This window comes from Pimephales promelas, chromosome 4, assembly GCF_988280905.1.
Source record: "Pimephales promelas chromosome 4, fPimPro1.hap1.1, whole genome shotgun sequence".
Lineage (NCBI taxonomy): Eukaryota > Metazoa > Chordata > Actinopteri > Cypriniformes > Leuciscidae > Pimephales > Pimephales promelas.
The window spans coordinates 42,899,447-42,926,781 of NC_142772.1; the positions used below are offsets into that span (position 1 = coordinate 42,899,447).

The following is a 27,335-nucleotide window of genomic DNA, read 5'->3' on the forward strand; positions in this document are numbered from 1 at the left end:
TTAATCCAGTTTTCGACCATTTCAAAGGGACACCTCTGTAAACCTGTATCCAGTAGCTTTTTTACGTTCCATTTTTGCTATCAAGAAACTTTGCAGATCTAGATCGAGTACTGTTTTCAGGGGAATCTATTTGTTTTACCGCAAAAGTGGGCCTTACCCTTCGATGATGCAAAAGTAGTGTTGGTCTTTCATATCATGAGCTAATTATCATTTGTTTTTGACCAGGTAAAACTAGTCTTTTCTTACAATACTAATGAGAATTTTTGTGCACATGAGATAGGTCTCTCTGTATAGGCAAGGGCGTGGTTAGCTGGTGCCTGCTTACATTACAGGGTACCACAACTTCCAATAGGAAAATTAAACTGCAGTAGCCACCGTTCAACCTGAAGAGGGCAGTACTCTGCAGACGTTTTTACACCATATATCGTAGAATTAAAACTTTATTTACTAAATAAAGTTGTTTTAGGGTTTAGTTACTCTTTAACAGCTCTGAATCTAACTCATTGTTATTGCAATACAATATAAAACACCCCTGAACATTTTTCTTCCTCTCATTTATAAAGACCACCACACTAACTCACTGGATGCTTGCTGCAATAATATATACTATATAATAATATATAGGATAGTTCACCCCAAAAAAATTACATTCGTCGTATTGATCCAAACCTGTATGACAGTCTTATGTGAAACACAAAAAGAGATGCTTTTGAATCTTATGGACTTTCGGTCTCAAATATCATTCACTTTCATTGTGTGATATTGTATGCAGTGTTGGAGAAAGAAGCTGATGTACTCTAACATTCTGTTGGCAGGACTGTCTTCTTTGAGGGATTTGTTTTTTAGGTAGTGAATGAATCTATAGCCTACTGCAGTGTGGTTCATATTATACCAGTCTACCATTTAGATCCCTTTACAATTAAACCAGTTTCGATTACTTTTGACTCTAACAAACTTTATTACCAATATTTTGTTATTTTATATTTTATTATCCCTCTGATGCACATCTCATTAAATATTATTCAGGAATGATGTCTCTTAGTAATAAAATAGCATTACTACTGAATCGCTACATTATATTTCTCAGCAACTTGTCTTGTTTTCAGTTTGTGTGTGTGTGGACTTCTGTTTGTATCTTTTGATCAGATCCTGTGTTCATTTGTTCTATTTCCCGCCACTCCTTTGTTTCTATGGTTACTGTTATTATGACTTCATTTGTCCCAGTTGTGTCTGATTACTTATCTCTATTTAAGATGCACCCTTGCTTTCAGTCTTTGTTGGGTCTTTGTTGCGTTAATGTGTGTTTTCTGTCAGCTTGTTCCAGAAAGTTATAAGTAAAGTTGGAATTTGTATTTTTAAAGAGTGTTGAGTCTGTTCCTGAGAGAACCACAATGTGACAAGACTTTTTTTTTAAAGTAATTAAACTCCCAGCTTTGTTGATAATGGAGAGAGAGGTGCTTAACACACAGGAACGCACCTCTCTGCTTTGTGTCAGGCAGTTTGTTTAATGCACATCTAGCTGATTTATCCCTTACATTTTATTTAAATATATATGACCAAAGTGCCTAGCAGATTACAAGGAAAGGGATGTCCGCATAAGATGATGTTGGTGGTGCTAAATGCAGTGCCACCGAGAACACCTCACGTGGTCTTCCTGTAAAACAAGCAAAAAATGATTTGTTTTTCATTTATTTCTTTATTTGATCACGGACAATGCACAAAAAAAAAACATTAGTCTAAAGAAGAAGAGATGTCATGTACCAAAAACTGCTAATTTCCACCTGCTTTCCCTGGACAGGTTGATGTTATAGGCCTACTTCCATAAATTCATAAAATATATACATAATAACACATGAAGGCATTGCTTCACTCACATCATAAACCACTCTCCACTTCAGGAAACTATCATTCACTCACACACCCACTCACTCACAGTTTACATCATTCATATCACAGCCACATCTCGCTTTTTCATCATATCCCAAATAATGTAATTGAACCATGGCAAATTTAGTTTTGTATGTCGCTTTCTTTCCTTATTTTTTGAATATTTGGTTAAGATGTAATTTGCAGCCAATATAAGACCATGACAACCCTGTTCACAAGATGATGTCTCCCCACTTTGTTTGTTTTAAAACTTTTTCAACCAGTTGTAAATCTTTCTTTGGAATGAATGTGATACACATTTTACTATTCATCGAATTTTCGTTCTTGTATCTTGTTTTATTAATTTTCTAGCTATTAGGGTTAATAACTAAGATTGTGGTCAGACATATCTGTAATTAAATTTTAAGTTTTAATTATTCGGTCCCACTTTATATTAAGTGGTTTTAAGTACTATGTACTTACATTGAAATTAATAATTTGATACAATGGACTTATTGTGTACATACATGTTTTTACATTGTACTTATATTTTGAAAACACCTGCATGTAATTACAGCTGTAATTAATAAATGTAGTTACATTTGTAATTACACAGTTGACCCTTCCCTTACACCTTAACCCACCCTTAAACCGACCTATACAACCACACCTAACCCTAACCTTACCCGTATCACACCTCAATAGCAACAAAAGTGTTTTACAATACAATCTGAACAAAATAAGTACATTGTACTTATTTTTCGATGTAAGTACATAGTACTTAAAGCCACTTAATATAAAGTGGGACCAATTATTCTCTCGGCTTATTTGTCAATATTAAATCTATTAAGGTTTGAGAAGATCTTGTTATACAAGTTGATTTAATTGCAGGAAAAATAAGTGAGATTTACACTGAATTCAACATCCAGGTCAAGGTCTGTGCCACAGGTACAGACAATGAAAGCAAATTTTTCAAAGCCTTCCAAGAATTTGGAAAATTAATCCAGAAGAACACACTTTTTACACAAATGGGGTGCAATTTGAAGATATCGATGCAATTATTCAGGACATTTTCAAACAAGAGCTTGTTTTTCCTGTGACATCATTGAAACACACTAAATCTCATTGCCACACCTGTTCTGGAAAAGGCTACATCCCAAGGTGTCTCACGGAAATTGTACAAAAGTGCCTTGTCAAAATGTGCTGCCATTTGGAAGAAGGCCCATCGCTCCCAATAGGAGCTGAGGTATTAAAAGACATTGCCAATATGAAGTGCATTGTCCCATCAGTGAGCCCGATGGAGCTCAAAAATCCTGCCATTGAAATGATAGTGAGTCTCGCTGAAGCCTAAATGATTTAAGTGTGTGACCGTCTAAGTGGCCAAAATGCACCCTCAATAAACTACATTTCTCAAGGAGTACACCTCTCGCCTGCAATTGATCTCCTCCAGGGGGAAAGAACTGTTTTCTTCATAATTCTGACTATTCTTGGCCTGAAAGCCAAGCTGATGGAAAAGATCTCTCAAGGACATTTCTCGGCAGACATAATCTCAACAATTGTCAAGTCCATTGATACTCGGTTCAGAGAGGTACTGGCCTCCCATGATGCAAGAATGGCAGTATCTACCATACCAACTTGAGGGAAAATATGAGAAGGATAAAGGTCTAAGAGGCTGCTCTTCTGGACATTGTGCCTTCTGCTGAACTGACCACTTTTTAAAAATGGACAGATTTCAGGTGACATGATGGGTGACAACATATTTTCTTTTGAGAATACAGAGATGACAAGCACCAAAGCAGAAGATGAAATACGTGACTATCTCCAAGATTAATTGAAACTCTATTCAATCAATAAATCCCTCTTCTTGAAATACAACACCACCCTGCCTTCAAGTGCTCCAGTAGAATGACTATATTTAGTTAGGGAGGGCTACTTTCTACTCAGCGTACCTGAATGACAGATGAGCACTTGGAGCAGACTCCCGTAAATATTAAAACATTTAATAGTAAAAGTTAATATAATGAATAAGCACTTTGAGTATATTCGTGTGTTTGCATTAAAATCACATTGGTCTTTATTGCAGTTAATTAATATTGAATTTATTTTGATTGGAGCACACTCATTAGTGGATCGGCCAAGTTCTTATGCTTGGCATAATCGTTCAGTTTATGATACAAGCATGAAAATTGGCACGAGCGAGCGGTCTCCATGGGTCACTTGCAAGAAAATTGTCCGAGCCACTTGAAATTTCAAGGTGGCGGCCATTTTTCAAGATGGCCGACACCTTAGCAGAGCCGTTTAGTGATATAGTGGAGTGGTTCATTTGGTGATACAAGCATGACAATTGGCATGAGCAGTCTCTGATGGTCACTAGACAATAAGCCACCAACAGCTACTTGAAATTTCAAGATGGTGGCCATTTTACAAGATGGCCACCACCTTAGTGGAGCAATTAGGCTTAAGAAATAATTTTAATTGGTGATACAAGTATGAAAACTGCCATGAGCTGTTTCAAAGGGTCATTTGACAAGAAACCGCACACAGCCACTTGAAATTTCAAGATGGCAGCCTTTTTTTTTCAAGATTACTACCACTTAAATGGAGCAGTTAAATAAATCTCAATTAAAAATGACCCATAAGACTGGTTTTGTTGTCTAGAGTCGCATTTATTCTCACAGAGCCTGATTAATTTTGTTTCCCCCATAAATGCTAATTAATGCATTAACTATCAAACATGTAGTTAAGGCTGCTGTTATTCATGCATGAGTCATTATGACTTCTGTCATAGTTAAGGATAGCTCTTAATTGGTTCATGTTGAAGTAACTATTAATTCAGGCATTAGTACATGATTATTCATGTCCTGTTATTGTAAAGTGTTACCCTTTTTGCCTTTTGGATGTGCACATTTTGTGTTGAGTCTTTGTTAATCAACTGGAACTTAAATTTATATGAATGCTGAAGGCCCCGTAGAAACATTGCATTCAGCTAAAGAAAATAAAAACATTATTGGAGAAGAAAAGGTCAAAGAGTGTGCCTCATCATAATATATATTTGTAAACCGTCAGTTCTGGCCTTTCTAATGAACTTTTGCTAAATAACTCAGTGATCTCACATGCTGTTCATAATGATAATACATCAGACATTATGGCCCAGTTACTGTCCTGTGCAAATTAGAGGCTCATAAATATAATCGAAATGGTGTTTAAGTATATCAAGACAACAAGTTTGCTTTACAATCTGTTAAAATTTTTTTTTTAAAAACTTGTAATACATTTTTTGTTTGCCTTGATGTGAGTAATCAACATTAGGTTTCTAATCTTTTCCCTAATGGGATTCTTCTAGGCTTTTCTTCCCCTTACTCGGGGCATTGAGGATACAACATCTGTTGAGTTTGCTTCTTTTGCAATTTGTTCTCCCTTGTTTTCATAAAATGACTGTTCTATAGGTGTCTTTAAAGCTGCAGTCTGTAGTTTTTCCTCTTTGTCGCCCTCTCTTTTCGAAACCTGCAATTTGCGGTTATTCATGGAATTATCAACTTTATCACGGCACAGCGCGGATGAATCCAATGTTTTGAGGAGAATGTGCGGCTGTCAGTCACCGTGCCGGTGTCGATACTTTGTTCTGACCAACTAAGGGAAAAAAAACATTGTAATAAGTCGCGCTGATTAAATCTAATGATCGCTTGTCATATCACATCAAATCGTACAAATTATACTTTGTTCTCAAATTGTTAATGTTAACAACATCAGCATTGCGTGACTACATTTAATGCCCTAGATTTATTTTGGATAATTACTTACGGACTGCATTTTTAACTGCGAACTTTCATTAAAAAAAATATGTACAATGTACTTTTTGGTTTGAATTTGTATTATAGACAGATCAATTCAATTAAGCTATTCAGTCATCATTTTCTCTAATTAGTAGAGACTATTCGGTGCGTGCTGTGAGTATATATTTAATTTCTTGGTTTCTCACATAGGACAGAATACTGCTGGCATTTAAACTGTAAGTAATGAGTGTGGTTACCTAGTAATTTACAGTGCGCTTGTGGACCTTAATCACAAAGACAACTCCTGATCTTGCAGTGACATAGATTGATACAGAATACAGAGGATATTTTCTTCCTCGCTTCACAGCATGTCTCTCTCGATTGTTTTATTACTTGCAGCAAACTCAACAGCTTTGCACCACAGGATGTAACTCTAGCTCCATTAGACTGTTGTGAGGTCCATAATGGTTGGAGAAATTGAGACCACGTGGGTGGTATCATTCCCATTTTATTCACGGTTGAACAAGAGTTTAATTATGAGAACAGATGTATGCTCAACATACAGTATGCTCAAAGTCTTTGAAATATACATATTTTTTTAATGTTGGTCAGTATTAATAACAGTTCTGTGGTTAGAGGATAATGGTGTATTGTAATGTTTAATTGTTTTGATCTATGCCCCAAGCTTGTGTGAAACATTGATCTGCACTCCCATTAAAACATCAGTTTAAAAGCAATGGCAACAGACAAAACAATTAGTGCTGTAAGTTCATGGATTTAAATTTAATCTTTCCAGTTTACTTTCCCTCAGAATGTTTTCCTTTGTGTTGCACATTTTTGCATTTATTCCCGAACAAAGAATACAAAGAACAAAAAAGAACAAAGACCTAAACATTTTTCTCCATAATTAATACACAAACTATTTCACTCTGATCGATATTGTAGACGTTCATGTTTAAAGGGACAGTCTGACCGAAAATTTTAATTAATTTAAAATCAAATCGCCCTCATGTCTTTCCAAACCTCTATGGCTTTCTTTCATCTGTGGAACACTAAAGAAGATATTTTGAAAGATGTTTGTAACTAAACAGTTTGGGTTCCCAGACAATATCTTAGTTTGTCTTTGGCAGAAGAAAGAAATAAACACAGGTTTGAAAAGACTTGAGGGCGAATGATGACAAAATTTTCATTTTTGGAAGATTTATACCTTTAAGACTGCACTCTTTTTATATTCCTTAAGCATTATAGCCAAGGGGTTGTTCTTAATCTTATTCAACTTTTGAGATTCAGTTCAAAATTATTTCAGCCCAAACTGAATATACAGACAATATGTAAAGTGTACCGTTAATCATCATATGTTGTCTTTGGGGTGCTGATATGATCCCAAAAAGGCCACAACAAAACTTGCATATGCGTTACATATCATACATATCATATGTTCGTTGTTTTCGTACACAATTTTCCAAATTCATTTTTATAAATCATTTAATATGTTGCAGTAAAATCCAAAGTGTTCCAAAAATCCAATGTGTTCCAATGGGTGTGTGCAATTTGTTCACCCTCAGGTGCTTTCTGGAACCAGCATTGCAAGAGGAACTCTGTGACAGCATGGAGGGCGAGCTAGCAGAAGTGGAGATGTTGCAGGAGCTTTCCACACTCAATTTGAACAGCAGTCTCCTGAATGCTTACGCAAACCACAGTAATGTCACCAACCACACGAGTATCACCTACTACCCATATTACCAGCACTCTCTGTCTGTCGCCGCCACCCTGACGACGGCCTACCTCTTCATCTTCCTGTTGTGCATGGTGGGAAATGGCTTGGTATGCCTGATTGTGCTGAAGAACCGGCAGATGAGAACGGTCACGAACCTCTTCATCCTCAACCTGGCCGTTAGTGACCTTCTGGTGGGCGTCTTCTGTATTCCAACAACCCTGGTGGACAACCTCATTACAGGTAAAACACATCACTACACTGATACAAACATGTGAAAGAGAGAGAGGAAAAAGAATCCGTGAAAAAACGTCTTTTGCCTTGACCGCTTCCTTAAAGGAGTAGTTCACTTTTGAAAAAACTTTTGCTGATAATTTACTCACCCCCGTGTCATCCAAGATGTCCATGTCTTTCTTTCTTCAGTCGAAAAGAAATGAAGGTTTTTAATGAAAACGTTCCAGGATTTTTCTCCATATAATGGACTGCAATGGGAACCAAACGGTTCAAGGTCCAAAGAAACTTTCAGTGCAAACTGCAAACTTGTTCAAAGGGCTTTAAACGATTCCAGACGATAAATAAGGCTCTTATCAAGCGAAACGATCGCTCGTTTTTTTTTTAAATAACAAAGTTTAAGTTTTATAAGATCAAACGCTCGCCTTGCTCTGTTCTGTGGTGCACGTTCGTGACTCTCCTGTTTGAACTCGTTCAACAAAATGAACAAATCTTTTTCAGAATCAATTCGTTCGTTTCTTTCGCCGAATGAACCAAATGACTCAGAAAAAGATTTGTTCATTTTGATGAACGAGTTCGAACAGGAGTGCGTTACAGAACAGAGCAAGGCGAGCGTTTGAGCTTATAAAATTTAAACTTTGTTATTTATTTATAAAACGAGCGATCGTTTCGCTTGATGAGACCCTTATTCATCATCTTGAATTGTTTAAAGCCCTTTGAACAAGTTTGCAGTTTTATATGGTCCATTATATGGAGAAAAATCCTGGAATGTTTTCATCAAAAACCTTAATTTCTTTTCGACTGAAGAAAGAAAGACATGGACATCTTGGATGACATGAGGGTGAGTAAATTATCAGCAAAAGTTTTTTCAAAAGTGAACTACTCCATTAAGCTAAAAAAACATTTTTCCACCGCTCATGGCTGTGTAGCACATCTTTCGAGCATTTCTCCACAGAGCTCTTATTACTGCAGTGAACCCTGGGTTGTTCCCCCAGTTAGCTCTTTCACACTGCATAATGCTGGGTTGTATCTCAATCCCACAGTTCACATTCTAGAGCTAATACTCCTACAGCATTGACCTATTCTGATATTTACTAGCTCCAGCATATGTCAGTTCTTGCTATTTGGCTCATAGAACAAAAAAGCTCATCAAAGGCTGGATTTCGTTCAGAACTGCAAACGCTCTTTTGCTTTTTTTTGCTGTTGTGTGTCCTTACTCACTTTGAGGATCAGTGCCCGAAGTTGAATACATTATTTGGAAAGGCATGGATAATGGCTTAGAAAGGAATAATGAATTCTAATGTATAATAAGAAAAATATTTGGAAGACACAGCCTGTTTGCTGGACAACAGGTGAGCCACCCAGATTCAGATATTCATTTGTATGCATGGTAAAAGTTTTCAAACCCTGAATATTTTCTGTCAACTTCTGTGTTCTCATCAGCTTTTTTATATAAGCGCTGTCTTCTTATTAGAGGCTGTCTTTTTTTCTACTGCAGAATATAAAAGATATTGAACAGTGTTTCTCTCACAGTCAGGTTTATTTTTTGTCTTTTGTTTTAGTTCTGTCAGGTCCATTAAGTCAAGAACACACATGACAATGAATGATTAGGAAATTGCATTCAATAAATTGCCATTCAGTTGATAATTAAAATTTGGTGGTATGGCTCTGTACAGGGAGTCCTCTGACCTTTTACGAGCACCATGAAATAGCAGAGTGACTCTCTGGACAGCAGCAGCATTAGGGAACGCTCACAGTTTAGTATTATCCCCTGGCAACCTCTTGTGAATAAGACAAGAGATGGAATTAGACAATTAAAATGCTTGGAAATCTTTAAGAATAAATACGAATAGTTGGCAATATGTTTCAGTTCAGATGAGTCTCCTGACCATTCATGAGCACCATGAATTTAGCAGAGAGTCAGGGGACAGCAGCAACATTAGGAGATGCTCACATGAATTAGGACTAGGACAGCTGATCTATTTCCCCCAAACAGACCGTAAAGCTCCTGTGATAAAAATAATTGAAGGATGAATTAAGCAGCAAGTAAGCGCATCCAGGGGCAATGTAACTAAGCAGAAGACAGACAAGTAAGATTCAGCTGATGAGACTTTCTTTTAAATTGACTCACTGACTGTCTTTTTAGAGCTGTACCACAGCAGAAATAATTCAGTTTGCGCCGTGAATTGTTATTTACTAACTATCTATCACTGCAAGCTGCTTGATCTGTGCTGCATAGTGCTAAAATCACTGCATGTTGCCACTGACAACAGATAAGTAATGCACATTGGCAATATTTTTGCATTGGCATAGCAAGAGCATTTAAATTAAAAAACAACTAGGTAACCACATTAAGCCCACGGATAGCATTAGCAACAGCATGGTGCCCATATCCTGATAACTTTTAACAATGAGCATTAAAAAGGAAGTTAGCTTCGTGAAGACTTTCAGAGATAAATGGAGAGTGAATACATCGAGTCCTGTTTCAATATTGCAGAGAGCGAGCAGTTAGGAGCGAACTGAATCTGCTTAAATAGGGCGCCCCCTGATTTGAGCATAGTCATTATTATCAGCGAGGGGAGATAAACAGCAGATGCGCCTGAGCAAATCGCTGATGAGACCGTGTTGTCGGCCAATAGCGTAGCATCTTGACTACTTGGCCTGCCAGAACTGATGCTGACAATCAACTCATAGTCATCATTGTCTGTTTTGCCTGAATTGTAATCCAGTCATTCATAGTCATGATCTCTAATTAGATTTACATTTAATCAAGACGCTTTTATCCAAAGCGACTTACAAATGAGGAGAAAAATAGAAGCAATCAAACCAACAATATACTCTGTTGTGGCAAGTCCCAGTTAGTCTAGCATAGTACACGTGGCAATATTAGTTTCACACCTGTTTCCTGTTCCATTGAAGTCCTTCCTCTGTGTATTAAAGTCTAAATTTCCCCCTTACTTTATAGTCCTGTGTTAACATTACATGGATTGTGTTGGTACAAGCTCTATCTGTTTTGTTTTATTGACTCGGCCACAAAGCCTGCCACAAAGCCAGAAAGATCGCCAGAGGCGGTCTTCATCCCAGAGCCCGAATCCAATGGAGAGTTAATCCAGGTGTGTTTGCTGGCAACCGCGTCAGTCATCGATGGCGTTTTTGTGGAGTTTGTCGGCTTAAAATAGGAGCCCTGCCCACCCTCCTGCGGCTGAAGATGGGCTATTTAAACAGAGCTAGATTAATGTACTACATGCTCTACATACTTTTGTTGTACTTCAGTCACCTTCACTCCCAGCCAGTTCCTTATTGTTGTAGTCATCACTGGATATTTCCAAGTTGCCGCTGGTTATGCCCAGTACCAAGTCCCCATTGCAGATGCTCAGCCTCCCTCTCCCTCATCCACTGCCAACGCCAACCAGTTCATCTGCCTCATCTCCACTGTCACCATTCAACTCCTCCAGTTGTTCCACTTCTGGATCTACTCCTCATTCCACCATTGTCCTCATTCCACAAGCCATTACCGCTCCACCGTGGCCCTCCAGGCTTTTGTCACCACCCTCAGATCCGCCTTGGTCTCAAACTCCGCCATATCTACCCCAGTCAGCAGTGCCCCTTGGTTCCACCTGGCTCCTCTACCAACACTCCACCATGGTCCTTCATAGTATGGCTCCTCCCATCTATGCTCTGGTCCCTCCTGTCTCTACCCTGGCTCCTCCCCGGTCATCATCTCAATGAGTCTTATTCTGCCTGCTCCTCGTCCTGCTCCAAAGTCCCCACCGTCCCTCCTCAGATTGGACTGTTTGGCAGAAAGTGGAGTGGAAAAAGCTGATTAAAATGCCAATTATCTATATTTTTTTGCAAATCCGAGAAAAAACAAACAAATCTTTTTCTATTTAACTTTAGCGCACAATTTTTAGGTTGATGCTTTTAAATATCACAAAAACTAAGTTTATTCAATTCAAGTGGATTGAATGCAATGAAAACAGACTGAAAAATCATATTGCATTAGTCCACTTTAGGCGATTACAGTAAATATGAATAAAACTAACATTTAATCCAATGAGATTTCTTGCTAATTGGTTAACAATAAATTCTACTCCGGCAAATTAGCAACAATGAGTTGTATATCCTCAGTGTTTTTTCTTTAATCACATGAGTGTTAAATGCGTCTGCCCCCTAGATCACCTGCCCCCTAGATCCCATTCCCTCACACCTTCAACAAACCATCTCGCTTACACTTTTACCAGCACTCACACACATCAACATCACTCCACACTGGGATTTTCCCTACCACATTCAAGCAGGCTTGGGTAACCCTGCAGCTTCAAAAACCCACTTGTAGATAGTTACCAACCTTTTTCTCCCAAACCATACAGCGAAAATACTTGAACAAATAGTTTTCAACCAGGTAGCATCTTTCCTCTCACAGAGTAACCAGCTAGACATCAACCAATCTGGTTTCATAAATTACCATTCCACCTAGCCTGCATTACTGTCGGTCACTGTTGCACTGGGATTGCAAAAGCTATTTTTCAAATCATCAATTCTCATTCTCCTGGATCTCTGCTGCCTTCGACACTGTGAATCATCAGATCCTTCTGTCACTGTTTGGTCACTTCAACAAGCCTTTCCCCCACAGTCTCTCCATGGTTCCCCTTATTGTTGTCAGAAGGCATTATAATAGCCTATAAATAACATCTACTGTTTGTACCAAGCAGGTGATTGTATGTTCTGAGCATTTCTGTTGTGAGCTGGTCTTTTCACTTGAACAGTTACAGCCTTTAAGCTCTGCAGTGTCTCAAAGTGCTGAAAGAAAAGTTGAGAAAAGTTATATAGGGATTCTCAGCCTCAATCTGCCCAAAGTCTGCCCAAACTTGACAAAGGCTTCAATCAACTTCAGAGGGCGCATGGACTAACTCAAAACTTCTGATTCTTCATCACAGAAGCAGTTTATTGAAAATCTTTCAGCAACAACTTGATAATCTTTTGATATTTTCAGTCCTTAATTCAGATGTTTAGTGCATTAAGAACACAAAAAAACACAAGGCACTCACCTATAGGATATATACTCACCTAAAGGTGTTTGACCCCCTTTCTCCTTCAGAACTGCCATAATTCTACGTGGCATTGATTCAACAAGGTGCTGAAAGCATTCTTTAGAAATGTTCGCCCACATTGATAGGATAGCATCTTGCAGTTGATGGAGATTTGTGGGATGCACATCCAGGGCACGAAGCTCCCGTTCCACCACATCCCAAAGATCTGGTGACTGTGGGGGCAATTTTAGTACAGTGAACTCAATGTCATGTTCAAGAAAACAATTTGAAATCATTCGAACTTTGTGACATGGTGCATTATCCTGCTGGAAGTAGCCATCAGAGGATGGGTACATGGTGGCCATAAAGGAATGGACATGGTCAGAAACAATGCTCAGGTAGACTGTAGCATTTAAACGATGCCCAATTGGCACTAAGGGGCCTAAAGTGTGCCAAGAAAACATCCCCCACACCATTACACCACCACCACCAGCCTGCACAGTGGTAAAAAGGCATGATGGATCCATGTTCTCATTCTGCTTACACCAAATTCTGACTCTACCATCTGAATGTCTCAACAGAAACTGAGACTCATCAGACCAGGCAACATTTTTCCAGTCTTCAACTGTGCAATTTTGGTGAGCTCTTGCAAATTGTAGCCTCTTTTCCCTATTTGTAGTGGAGATATGCGCCCATCCGCCTCAAGGTTGTGTGTGTTGTGGCTTCACAAATGCTTTGCTGCATACCTCGGTTGTAACGAGTGGTTATTTCAGTCAAAGTTGCTCTTCTAAGCTTGAATCAATCGGCCCATTCTCCTCTGATCTCTGACATCAACAAGGCATTTTTGCCCACAGGACTGCCACATACTGGATTTTTTTCCCTTTTCACATCATTCTTTGTAAACCCTAGAAATGGTTGTGCGTGAAAATCCCAGTAACTGAGCAGATTGTGAAATACTCAGATCGGCCCGTCTGGCACCAACAACCACGCTCAAAATTGCTTAAATCACCTTTCTTTCCCATTCTAACATTCAGTTTGAAGTTCAGGAGATTGTCTTGACCAGGACCACACCCCTAAATACATTGAAGCAACTGTCATGTGATTAGTTGATTAGATAATTGCATTAATGAGAAATTGAACAGGTGTTCCTATAATGCTTTAGGTGAGTGTATATAAGACACTAAAATGGTGAATTTAAGGATATTTAACTCATTTGAACTACAAACAATTTTAGCATATGGCCAGTTAGCACATTAGATATTGAAACCACTAGTTGTGAGCTATACAAAACCTTCTTTAAAACAGTCTGTAGTCACTAAAGAAAAGAGTCTTTATCCTACCAGTATATCTTAAAGTTGATGAACACATTGTGGCGTTTCCCAGCTGACCTTCTTCTTCTTCTTCTTACTCGGGCTTATTGGTGGTTCGCTCCCAGCTGACCTCGAACAAACTCAGCATGTGGTTTACTCTAAAATCAATGACCACCATGTAGGTTTTAGAATCTTTTTTGAACAATGTGTTTATTATTTTTTGATTATAAAAGACAATTCAGATGATCACAGTTATTTCCCACCCCGACAAGAAAACACATCCCTATCTTCTCTCATACAGAAATACACAAAGCTATCAGACGAGTGTCATTCTAAATACAAAACAGATTACAAGGTAGCCAGAAACCAAATATAAATTACTGTTCTTCACACATTAAAGTTACATTTTCCAGTGAGACACCATATTTAAAAAAAAAAAAACACTAATACATAGATACACCTCCTGTAATAAATGACCAATATTATTGCTGTTAATGTAGTCAATGGCAGTTGAATGTGTGTGAGTGTGGGTGTGTGTGATACTGGTTGGTAAACTAGTGAGTAAATATGAGGATGTGAGTATTTATTTCTTTTATTCATTGTGTGTTAATGTATTTTAACTATTATGGATGGGTTGGCTGTAAAACTGAATAGCCCCTTGGGGACTAATAAAGGTATCTGAACTGAACTAGTAATTAAACAGCATCCATATTTCTTTATATACATCCATTTTGTTTTTAAAAAAGTATGTTATTTTTCATGCACTGTGCCATGGAGTTAGCTCCAATAACTGGTGGGTCAGAGTTTTTCCAGCTAAGAGCTATCATTCTTTTAGCTTGTAATATCTGCACATTTATGCTACTGGTGAATTAGTTTAAAGTTTTTTGGACATAAGTGTAGCAAAATAATTTTTTCATCTAGAGGAATATTCAAGGACAAATTTTTCTTTGTAATATTAATCACTTCCACCCCAAAGTCTCTAACAATACTGCATTCCTAAACACAATGCACATATTATCCCCGAGCTTCTCTGCATTCAAAACATTTATTAAGGATATTTTTATTAAACCTATTTAGTTTGACAGAAGTCATGTAAGTCTGAATCAACCAGATGTATTGAACTAGTTTTTGTAATGATTTGGTTGTGGTGGTGAGACAGCATTCAGGAGACAGAGTGAAAATCCAAACGTTGTTATTATCAAATATAATCCAAGGTCATAGTCCATACAGGCAGAGGCTCAAGCACATGTATCCAGTCCAAAATACAAATTCAATCCACAGGGGATGACAGGAACAATAAATTCAACACACAGGAAAAGATAAATTAAAAAAAGGGGAACTTCTCAAAATACTGAGGGTAAACCAAACCAAACGGCATTTAAATAGACAGGATGATGATCAAAAATGAAACAAGACACAGCTGAAACAGATGAACTAACAATGAGCAAATTATTCTGGCAAATGAAGTCCGGGAAAAACGGTCTGGTCTAATGTAAACGGTGAGGACTAGGATCCCATCAGTTGGCACATGATGGCACCTGCAGCTGACTGATATAACAGATTTAAGCTAATGTTACCTGACTGTTTCTGAGAGTTTTTACAGGCTTGTTCTCCATATATCCTCTTTCAATATCACCTTCCATAATTCAAGTTTCAGGGTTGATGATTCAGTAAACCCTGATGCAAGCCAGTTGTTAAAACTGATATTAATCCTTTATCATTTCAATTCTTGGTAATTATTCCTCCAAAGAAGATAGTGCTGGCAAGTTTAATGATGGGTTCTGCCTAGAGGAATATTATACTTAGACGTACAACCTAGAAGTTTTGCGTAGTTTCACTACGTGAAATCTCAAGGCCCACAGAGAAAATGAATAGTTGAATAACGTCATTATTTTTATTTTTTTATTTTTTATGTTTCAATATACTTCTTGTCTGTTTCAAACCGGATTTCTCCTGTATGTGGTAAAAAAAGGAGCATGTAATTTTAATGAAGGCATTTTGTTCAGGTCGTGGACATCAACACAAGGAGGGAATCAGTTCTTAAATGTTTAATCATCTACTTTGGTGAATCTGTTCACCATCTGATCAAGGAAATTCAGGTACGTAACATTGCTCAGCCATCCACGCACATACTTGCATACTGTGTGGGTACAAAACTTAGAATGTAGTCTAAGATCAGTAATTTCGGTAAAAAAAAGTAAACTTTAAACTCATTTGTTCCTTACACAAAGTGAATATTTCATGCAGTTATTTGTGGTACTTCTGTAGATTGCAGCTTATAGCTATGTTCATGTATGCACTAAGTACCTGGTTGAGTATTTTGGCCTCCTTTTGCATGATTTGCTGCATCAGGGTCGTGTTATATTGAGGCAAACTGCATGTGGCACAGCTGAATGCCCAGGTTGTTTTAAACGTTGTATCAGCGATTGCAGGCCTAATTATAAATGATCACATTCATCCTCACGATCTGCTAGCTGCGCACCCTACTCAACTGGGTCTGGTCAGCACTCTTTATTCATTACTATGTATTGTCTCGCCAGGATATGCCAGGTGATGGACTGGAGCAACCAATGGCCTTAATCAGTGACACAGAGACCATTGAGGGCACAGAGGTCCACAGTAACATGCCCTCAACCACAGCTGCTGTCGCAATGTTATTTGTGCTAAACCTCAAGTATCCAAAAGAACTGAAATTCACTTTTGAGGTTTTTTTTTTCAGAAAGTGTTAATGGAATTTGACACAAGAAAAATGACCCCCAAAATATGTCGCCCCTGCACTCTGCTGCATAGTCAATGACTGACCTACAGCCTCCATTTCAGTGCTTTGATGAACACAAACACACAGGATGGCAGAAATGTCTTCACCTCAGTCTCCACTACATCGTAATAGTAGTTCAGTAGTTGTTTGTTGTTTACTAAATGTGGCAATTTTGTATTAGATTTACATTTATTTCTTCTGCCAAAAATGTTCATTCCTGAGTGAAGCAGACCAATTGTTTTAAGGTATTTGTTATTATTTCTTATTCTTGTTCTTATTTGATATATTCACATTTTAATACTGCTATGAAATTCTTGAACTTGAAATGAACTGCTTGAACTGTCTCAGAATTACATTTAATAAATATTTAAAACAACGTTAAATTGATCTGACTCATTAATATATATTATATACATATAGTCACATGGAATATTTAAACATTTTCTTCAATGAATTTCTGGGCCGTCAAGTTTCGATCCCCTATGTACTGTAGCAGTGATCCACCTCTCAAATTTAATCAAAAATATCTTCATTTGTGTTCCGAAGACGAACGAAGGTCTTGCGAGGTTGGTACAGCATGGGGGTGAGTAATTAGTGACTTAATTTTCATTTTTGGGTGAACTAACCCTTTAAGTAACTGAGCATGAGAAAAACAGTCTGTCCTCACAACCAAAAGTCTCTTTATTCTCAAATGTAAACTAATTTTATCTTACACATTTTTCTATATTTTCAATGGTTAATATGCATATATTAACCATTGTACATTGTATAATATAGTATATATATATATATATATATATATATATATGTGTGTGTGTGTGTGTGTGTGTGTGTGTGTGTGTGTGTGTGTTCTATCTCCGTTTAGGGTAGTTCTGAGATATTGAGCATCAAAGTTTTTACATCCCAGCTGGCAAAACTGTTATGTAGTATAATCTTCTATTATAGCTTTATCTATTAATCTTTTTTTTTTTTTTACAAAAATAACACCACACAGGCATTAATAAACACCTAATGGATCAGATTATGTCAAAAACTCAATTTCGACCAAAAGTGGAGATAGAACCTTATAATTCTAAGCTCACGTGTTATATTCTCCCTCATGCTGTTACATAATATCTGAATGTTTAGAATTGTTTATTTAAAAAAAACACCTATGTTTCTAATAATTAATTGGGTAAAAATGTTTGAGCGTGTGTAATTTACTTTGTAGAACAAAACATCCATGCATCGTCAACTTTTACTTGTAAACTGAAAAACTACCTTGTAAAAAAACCATTGAAAAATTTCGAGGGAACCACTATCTTCCAGGGTTTAATGTCCTCCCTGCACAACAGGTTCATGTATACCCAGACAGTCATTATAGCCTATAGAAAATTATTTCAGTATGAAACAGTCTGGGTTGATTGCAATAATGACTGTACATCTCCTTCATCAACCCTCTTTAAGCAAATACTACTCATGTGTGCTCTTCTAGAGAACTAAGAGCTCTATCATTTTGTTTGTGACTCACCAAAGTGTCCAGTGTGATAAGCCCGCATGCAGCATCTCTGGTTGCTTTAGAGATGATCACATAATCATTTGTACAGTACACACAAATTGTAACCTGGTCTGGAAATTGTGAAACTACATTAATACTGCCTCAGGCTGTGTAAAGGTGCTCCCAGATGAAAGCATTGGGTTTCTTTTACTCATATTTGCATTTAAGATGTATTTACTTGTGTGCACATCCGACTGCATTTTTATTGCAGAACAGGTGCAGAACACGTCATTTTTGTTATCAATAATACTCTATCATTTTGACCAAGAAACTCGTTTTATGCACTGAATGAAAAAAACAAAGGTAAAGAAAACAGATCCAGACCTGGCTTTCACGATGCAACCTTATCACGTCCACAGGCAATAGCATTGCAACAATATATATTTCTTCGTGTCCACAGTAACAGCATTGTGTGTTTAACAATGTATAAAATGCTCAAGGCCTTGAGTCATGCCCAGAGAGACACTCATTCATTTCAACATTTCTACACTCTTAAACACACAATAATATTACTGTGGCATCTTGAAAAGTACACAGTAGAGTTTGAGGAGAGTTTTTTTTTAACTCTTCTTATATTACAAATGACAAGTTAACAATAAACAGCGTGCTGATAAATCGAGAAGAATCCTTTACACTCTGCCATCAGCAATTGTTCTACAGCTCGCTCTTTCTCCCCTGAAAGTGTGTGTGTGTATGTGTGTTTTGAGGGGGTTGTGTAAAGCTCAATTTACCTTGTCAATCATTGCTTTTTTCTCTCTGTTTTTCCTCCAAGGTTGGCCTTTCACAAACACAGTCTGTAAGATGAGTGGTCTGGTTCAGGGTATGTCTGTGTCTGCCTCTGTGTTTACACTGGTGGCCATTGCAGTGGACAGGTCAGTGGTGTCATTACTTGAATCTGATGAAACTTGTCAGTAATATTTTAAAACCCAAATCATATATTCTAATATCCAATTCTAAATGATATATATATTTAAAAAAGACATTAAGAAACATATTTCGTAAAAATGTTTGAAATTAATACAGTGTGCAAAAGTCTTAGACTTTTTAGACTTTTTAGTTAGAATTTACACACATGGTTTTAAGCCAGTTATTTATTTCTTGTAATGCTTCAGTAGGACATAACGGTTTACATTTCCAAACATTCCTTTGTGCTTATTTTCTATGCAAACTTTGAATTGCCACAGCGTGATATTTTAATTCCTTTCTATGTAAAGCATTTTGAATTGCCATAGTGTAAGAAATTTGCTACATAAATAAACAATGTGCCGTGCATATATATATATATATATATATATATATATATATGAAGAGTTCAGATGCAAAAGCCTCTAAATGCCATTTGAAATTTTCTTCTTTAATGATGATTTTTATCAAACTTGTATATTTAAGTTCAGTAATTTCACTTAAATAACAATTAATAGGTAATTATCATTGCCATTTAAGTGAAATCACTGAACTTAAATATACAAGCTTGATAAAAATGATCATTCTAGAAGAAAATTTCAAATGGCACTTAGAGGCTTTTGCATCTGAACTCTTCATATACAGTATATATATATATATATATATATATATATATATATATATATAGAACATTGCATTACAGTAATGAAAATTTGGCAGCAAATGTAGTTAATTGCCATGGGAATAATGTTAAAGAAAAAAAATGTGACTCAGACTTTGTGAGATTCATGTCAATGTTTTAGTTTCAGCGTGAGACTACTCTGATCTATTGAGATAAATAGTCAAGTCACCTTTATTTACAGCTTTTTACAATACTGTTTCTACGCAGCTTTACAGTTATAATAGGAAAATAATGCAACAAAGTGTGTTCCGGCTTTACAGCAGATCTAGAAGAAAACAGCATCACATAGTCCAGCTTAAAGAAATTTAAAGGGGTCATGAAATGCATTTTTTTTAGATCTTTACATTATGTTTCTGGAAGTTAGCTTATGAAGTTATCAAGGTTTCTGCTCCAAAAAACATTCAAATATTTGTAAAAGATGATCATTTTTAATGATGTTTTTCACTCGCTGTTGAAAAAACACCTAGGTTTAAAAGTTCAAAAATTCAATAAATGCCCACTACTGTGATTGGCTAAATTCGTTGCACTGTTTACATGGCCTCCCCCACACTTAGTCTACAGTGTTAAATGCAGGTTTGACTCAAACACACTTGAATAGAATATAAATAAATGTACTGGCATTGCCTCTTAGGGAAAATTACATGTCACTGCTTTTAATACAAGAAGAAAAAAATCGGCAGCATGTTGAGAATAATAAAGAAAAGAGTCCACTGTGAAACGGGAAATTCTTGTTTAATTGCTCAGACATGTCACTGGTTATTCTTTTCTAATAGCTTTGATATTTTAGAAGGATTTTTGGGGTTTTTGGAGGTGTATTTTGCCTATACATCCAGGGACAGAACAACATAGGACAATCTTACAAGACAGCAATTGTGATTGATGGACAGACATGAGTCGTGAAGAGCACGGCTCCTTGTTTTACATGCGCATATTAAGTAGGGATGGGCAACGATTAATCGCGATTAATGGCATCCAAAATAAAAGTTTGTGTTTACATAATATATGTGTGTTTAGTGTGTATAATTAATTTGTATATATAAATACACACACATGAAATATTTGCATGTATATACTTTATATATATTTATACATAATTAATATTATATATAAATATAAATATTTGATATATTAATTACACATTTTTCTTAAATACATGCATGTGTGGGTATTTATATATACAAATTAATTATGCACACCACACACACATATATATTATGTAAACACAAACTTTTATTTTGGATGTGATTAATCGCGATTAATCGTTGCCCATCCCTAACATTAAGTAAAGAAAAATCAAAAATGCTTTTGTTGGAGAGCAACCTCTTATATGTGTAAATGTCGAGGACAATTTGATTTTCCAATTCATGACTGCTACAAATAAAGACATTATTTTTCAAATTAAATACGACAAAGGGGGGAAGCGGAAGAAAGTAATTCTAGAAAAAGGCAGAGGATTGACTGACATTTGAGTACAGTTTATACCTTCTTCCAGCTGTAAAGAGCTCTGTTCCAATCTCCTCCAGGTTCCGTTGCATTGTGTACCCTTTCCAACCTAAACTCACCCTACTGGTTGCTAAGGTGACCATAGTGATGATCTGGGTGCTCGCGGTGGTGATTATGTGCCCATCAGCTGTGATGTTGACTGTGGAGAGAGTGGAGCATCATTACATGGTCCACAATGAAGACTACAACCACACATACATACTTTTCTCATGCTTCGAGAACTGGGCCAACCCACAGATGAGGAAAGTCTACACCACCGTCCTGTTTGCACACATTTACCTGATCCCCCTCACCATGATCACGCTCATGTATGGACGTATCGGGATCAAACTCTACACCACCTCTGTGATCTCTGGGAACGATCAGCACGAAAGTGGACAGTCCAACACCTCCCCTCCGGGTCCTGGAGCCCAGCACAAAGGTCGGCCCCTCATTTCCCAAAAGAAGATCAAAGTGATCAAGATGCTGAGCGTCGTGGCTCTGTTATTCACACTCTCCTGGCTGCCTCTGTGGACCCTGATGCTCCTCACGGACTACGGAGGTCTGGACGAAGACGACTTGGAGATGCTCAGCGGCTACGTGTTCCCATTCGCTCACTGGTTGGCCTTCTCAAACTCTAGCGTCAATCCAATCATCTACGGATACTACAATGAGAACTTCAAGAGGAGCTTTCAGGCGGTGTGCAGTACGCATTCGTGCTGCTGCGAGGGAATGTCTGTGAAGAGAGGAATGCAACGGAAAGCAGGAGGAGGCGTAAGGGATCCTGCGGTCAACTCCAATCCCCTGAATTTCGGTGCGAGGAACCGGGTCTACAATGATGGCGATCTGAAGAACTCCGGGACGTGTCTGGAGTTGGAGCACAGGAGAACTGACCGGCTTTGTAATAACTCGGCCTGCTCCAATGACACGGGATCCAGTGCGGGATCTGGGATAAAAGTGGCAAACCAAAAAGTCTTTCAGATGGAGGAGCCAGTGAGTCCTATCAGAGGGGGTAAAAACCAAGCCTGGGATGAATAGATGGATTATTTGTGGGCGGTTGAGACTCCATAGATCTTTAATCTGTGATCTTTAAAGTGAGATGTGAAAAGTGAGATCATTAGATCAAGTCAGGACTAATCTCATCAGATTAGTCCATGTGAAAACACTTGAAACACTCAAAGGCTGAATTAACTTATTTTTGGACTCAAAATTCTGTAAAGTGCAAACGAGAGCAACGTTAAAGGAGGTTGAAGTCACATATTGTAAAGCATTTGTTAACCAAACTTTAGCTTTTCAACAGAATTTCATTTGCAATTAAAAGATTTTAATTCACCAAATTCAGGCAACAACAACAAAAAAAGGTATATATTTAAAATAAGCATGTAGACTCAGTTTCAAACATTTTAATCTTGTATAAAACATTTCTGATGTTTAAGCCTGACAGTTTTTTGTTGTTTTTTTTTCAGATCAGGCAAAAAGCTGCAATCACTAAATTGGCCGTGTTTATCTTTTTTCAAGACGGTAATATTGCACACTTGCACAAATGTGTCCTGAAATCAGCATTGTATTTTGTATATTATATTTGTGTATGTCCTTTATTATGTAAATTAGTGATTTTATCACTGTTGTGAAAACAATTGGAGTGAACACATACAGTTAATACCAAAGGGGAAAGATGCCATATGTCATTTTTGAGATAGCTACTGTTGTTCACTATGAGAGAAAACAGAACAGCTGGGTGGCGAAGATGCGAAGAATAAGCACAATCCGTGACTATGACTCAAATGTTTGTATTTTAGTGTTCACTGTGTTTTTTCTGACTGTGGCTTTAAGAGGCTAATGTAAAGTCTGGCTTTGTACCTGGAGTCTAATTATATACTTAATGCTGTAATAGCGAGATGAATGTAAATGGACTGTAAAGTGAATGAATATGATAAATTCAGTCCATTATCTCTATAAGGAGGAGTTTTTCCTCCATTCTACAAGTGTTAATGTGTAAACCTTAAAAGTGTAAAAGTGAACAGTTTTCTTGGGCTGAGAGACTGGGCGTCATAATTTGCACCTGGTCCACTGAGAATGGTCACACATACACCTACAGTAGTTTATATTTTTATGATAGTACGTCAAACACAGGCCCAGCGACTTCTTTCATTGAAAAAAAAAAAACATTTAAAAATCTTGAAATGACCCCAAAGAACAGAGAAAAAAAGAGCTCATTAACACTTGTCAGGAAGGACATATTTTGTATCTATAACATCGAACCGTTTCTTACCTGCAAACTGCAAGCTGTACGCTAGTATGTCTAAATTATCTTTTATGACATAATTATCATCTTTTTTTATACACAATTGGGCCCACCTTGGGCCTTGAAGGTATTTTAATGGCTTTTATTAATTTCATGACATTGGGAAACTGAATTGAACTGAATCAGAAATACAGAAATGTCTTCTTTTTTTTTTTATTAGAAAGTGTCCAGCTTTGCTCAATTGCTACCAGGTATGAGTACATTAATGACAAGAAAATTAAGCTTATTTTTATATACAAATATTTTCTCAACAAGTTCAAATAAGAAAGTTCAAGTGTTTGTAGAGTAAGAATGCTTTGAATGAATTCACAACATTCACTTCAAATCAGGTTTCTCTCAATGGGGGCCCATTAAATTTCCTTAATGAGTTTTGCCCACGTCATCTGTTCGCTGCCTTAATATGGATTTCTATTTGGAGAATTGCACAGATTATGCCACTCAATTTAATAGTAATTGCACATCATCTCTTGACTACTCTAGAATATAAAAAAAAACTCCTTATTGTTTGAACTACTAAAGACACACTTCCCATGACAAAGTCAATCAGAATAAAAAAAGGAAGAAATAAGGTCGACCCTCTCTGACAGTGCAGTCCTTGATAAACTGAATGAGAATCTGCATCAGCGTCTGGTATGATCATAAAATAGACCTCCCTACAACAACATATATTGTTGCAATTTACCCTTCGTAAAGACCCGCCCCCTTTAGTTACTGTCGCTATGTCCGATAAACAACCGGTTCCAGCCATGTCGCTTCCAGTGTCAATTGGTTTTATGCACAGCTGCACTACTTCCTGAACTTCAGCCAGCTCCTTTGTTTCCTGTCTGTCATTATTGGACAAACTGATTAATCCAGATGTGTCTGATTTGCACTCCCTGGGGAAATAGTGAATAATTTCTGGAAAAATAATTTGTAGATCTCAGACAGAAGCAGACAGAAAGGTCTGCAATATGCTTTCGAGGGATATATTCAGGATTTGAACGTGACTCGAAATGAAAAAATAAACTAAATCAAGATTGAAGCTAGCCTACGGGTCACAGGGATAAAGTGAACTACCGCATCACCTGGCGATTGAGACCGAGGATAACAACATTGAAGAACAACACTGTTCCTGTAAAACTGGGCATATAGCTCTCTATTCACTATTAAAAAGCAAAAGTGGTGTACATTTATAACGTCACAATCAGTAAGTCCTCCTAGCAAGCGTTAGCGAACTACTGTGGCATTATTAGTGTGCTGTAACGGCATAACGTGTGGTTAGCTCCACAGGTTTCTGCGCCCATGTCGTTGGCCTTATTTATACCTTGGACCTACACAAAGCCCAAAACATTAACAGTCAGTCAGTGGCACAAAAATAACACCGCTGCCCGTAACAGCTGTTGTATTACACCTCATACACCTCTCCAGGTTACTGACAGGTTTAGAGAACGGGTGAAACTGTATATTGCCAGCCTTTCTGTTGTCTGTGTTGTTCCAAACGAACACCGTTTCACCATTATCTTAGTTAATTGTTGTTGCTAGTCCACTTCGCCTTGTTTATCAAACTGGTTTGTTTGTCGGATAGTGGCGGAAAATGGCGGATAGTTACGGGGGCACTAAATATCGGCGCTATGATTGGTTAGATCGCCTGTCAATCAAGCTCCACGCGAAGCATATATTAGCTACTGTATATCTCAACTTAAAAATTTGCATTCGAATAACTTTTCAGATTTCGATTCTTAAAAAAAAAATATGATTCCACTAATTTTTTTTTAATATTATTAAAATCTTGCATATTCTGCAAGAACTTATGAGCAGAACTAAAAGGGAAAAACTGTATGTCTATTGCTAATTAAGGTCCGTTGAAATGTAAGATTTGTCAATTTCTTCTGTTGAGTGTCTTTCTCTTTGTGTAAATAGATTTAATATGTATAATTATTGTATTATTATTATTGTTTTGTGATTGTGTTTGAGAATTCACAAATATTACGTACTGTATAAACCAGATCAAAAATCTATCTTTCATGGCTAATCCGAACTAAATACATGTAGTTATTTGTACGGTAATCTGAACAAATGGATCCAATTTCCAATTTTAGCAAATTAGTGCAGGCCATTAGTCCTAAAGATAAAATTGGATTTGAAAAACAAAACTGAATTGGGTGCAGTGACCAAAGCCCTATCATGTTACTTGGAAAAGCATATAACATAGGCTTACCATGAATGTATACTGCATGTGCACATTATGTGACAAGCTAACAAAGCACAGAAAAAGCAAAATACAGTCAGAGAGAATGCCTTTTCAATGCAAGTTTACTTTCTGAATTTGAAAGTTGTAAACAGGATGCATAGTAGTTGCAATTTGAATATAAAGATGTAGAATTGAACAGCATTGAACTTTTTCATGCATTGAATGTATTGTAGGCTTGATTTCAATTCTGAATTTGCTCAAACCTGCTGGATGCACTAACATGTTACAGTGATTAGGTCATCAGCAATGTAGGATACCAATGTAGCAAACTACTGCGTGAAATGTTTATTGGAGAATAATGCTTTATGATTAACTTTCTTTTGTTAATAAAAAAAACAGTACAGGCAACATACAGCGCACACTGCTCAGTATTCTGCAAGAAATAAGCTATAGCATTCTGTTTCAAGCCTTGCTCTTATGTTTACATGACTGAGGACCATTAGTGCTCACCATGAAATGAAAAATAGTCCATTGAAATGTAAAAACTCAGCAAATGTTGTTGATAGTTACTATTAGCTTGTGGCTAATTTGCCTGATGTTGTTGTGCTGTGAGGCTTATACAAATTGTCTGTGGCTATGCAATACGTTTTCTTTGTGAGGTTTCACTGAGAATGTAATGATTAGTTTAGTGTTTACAGCATTTCATTTTGGTGGAAGAAATGCTCTTAGTCTAAAAATGTCTGAATATGTTTAAGCAGAAAGGTCTGTAAAGAGCTTTTACAGCAGTGTTTTAGTAAAAGCAAAACAATCTTCTTACTTTTCAAGAGAAATATAACCCTGTGAGGGTTTCGAATGAGACTGAATTGGTCAATGAATGCCATAAATGCTGCTGTTCCAAATCTATCAGTTGATGGATTCAATTCGGTGACTGAAAAGTTTTGTAATCCACACCTAAGTGTTTCTTTTCGTTTATTTCCAGTTGTTAATCTGTCAATTGTTACACTGTACAATCTGTCATTAAACTAATTTATATTTTAAATAGTAATTTGTAGATCTGCATTGTTTCTTGTTGCTTTGCCCCTGGCTTGCTTTGAAAATAAAGGAGAAAATGATGTCTGCTGAAACTCAGTTGTTATTGAAAAATATTAATTAAACTTTGCTTGTTTTTTGGCCTGCACTCATGATAGCAAATGTGTTGAAACAACACTATCTCACGACCAATTCGTACGAATTCGACGCATAATTAAAAAGTGGCTAATTCGTACTAATTCGTACGATCTCACTCGTACTAATTCGTACGATTTGTCTAAACCCACGTGATGGTTAGGTTTAGGGGCGGGGTAAGGGGTAGGTCATTCGTACGAATTCATACGAATTGGCCAATTCGTAAAATATGTACGATTTAGCAAAATCGTATTAATTCGTACGAGTGAGGTCGTATGAATTGTTACGAATTAGCCACTTTTTAATCATTCGTCGAATTCGTACGACTTGGTCGTGAGATCGGGTTGGTTGAAAAGCATGACATTTTAAACCATGACAGAATTTATGTACACTTTCTGTTTAAACGTATA

General features: G+C 37.1%; 1 protein-coding gene across 1 annotated transcript in view; it reads left to right on the forward strand.

Moving 5' to 3' along the window:
* npffr1l2 (neuropeptide FF receptor 1 like 2) overlaps positions 1 to 26,879 on the forward strand; it is a 45,697-nt gene extending 18,818 nt beyond the window's left edge. Inside the window, exons 2-4 of the mRNA XM_039658276.2 lie at positions 7,205 to 7,596; positions 18,992 to 19,091; positions 21,328 to 26,879. Of these exons, the coding sequence (XP_039514210.2) occupies positions 7,248 to 7,596; positions 18,992 to 19,091; positions 21,328 to 22,324 (1,446 nt within the window). The 5' untranslated portion in view covers positions 7,205 to 7,247 and the 3' untranslated portion in view covers positions 22,325 to 26,879. The remainder of the gene's footprint in view (positions 1 to 7,204; positions 7,597 to 18,991; positions 19,092 to 21,327) is intronic.
* Positions 26,880 to 27,335: the final 456 nt, after the last annotated feature.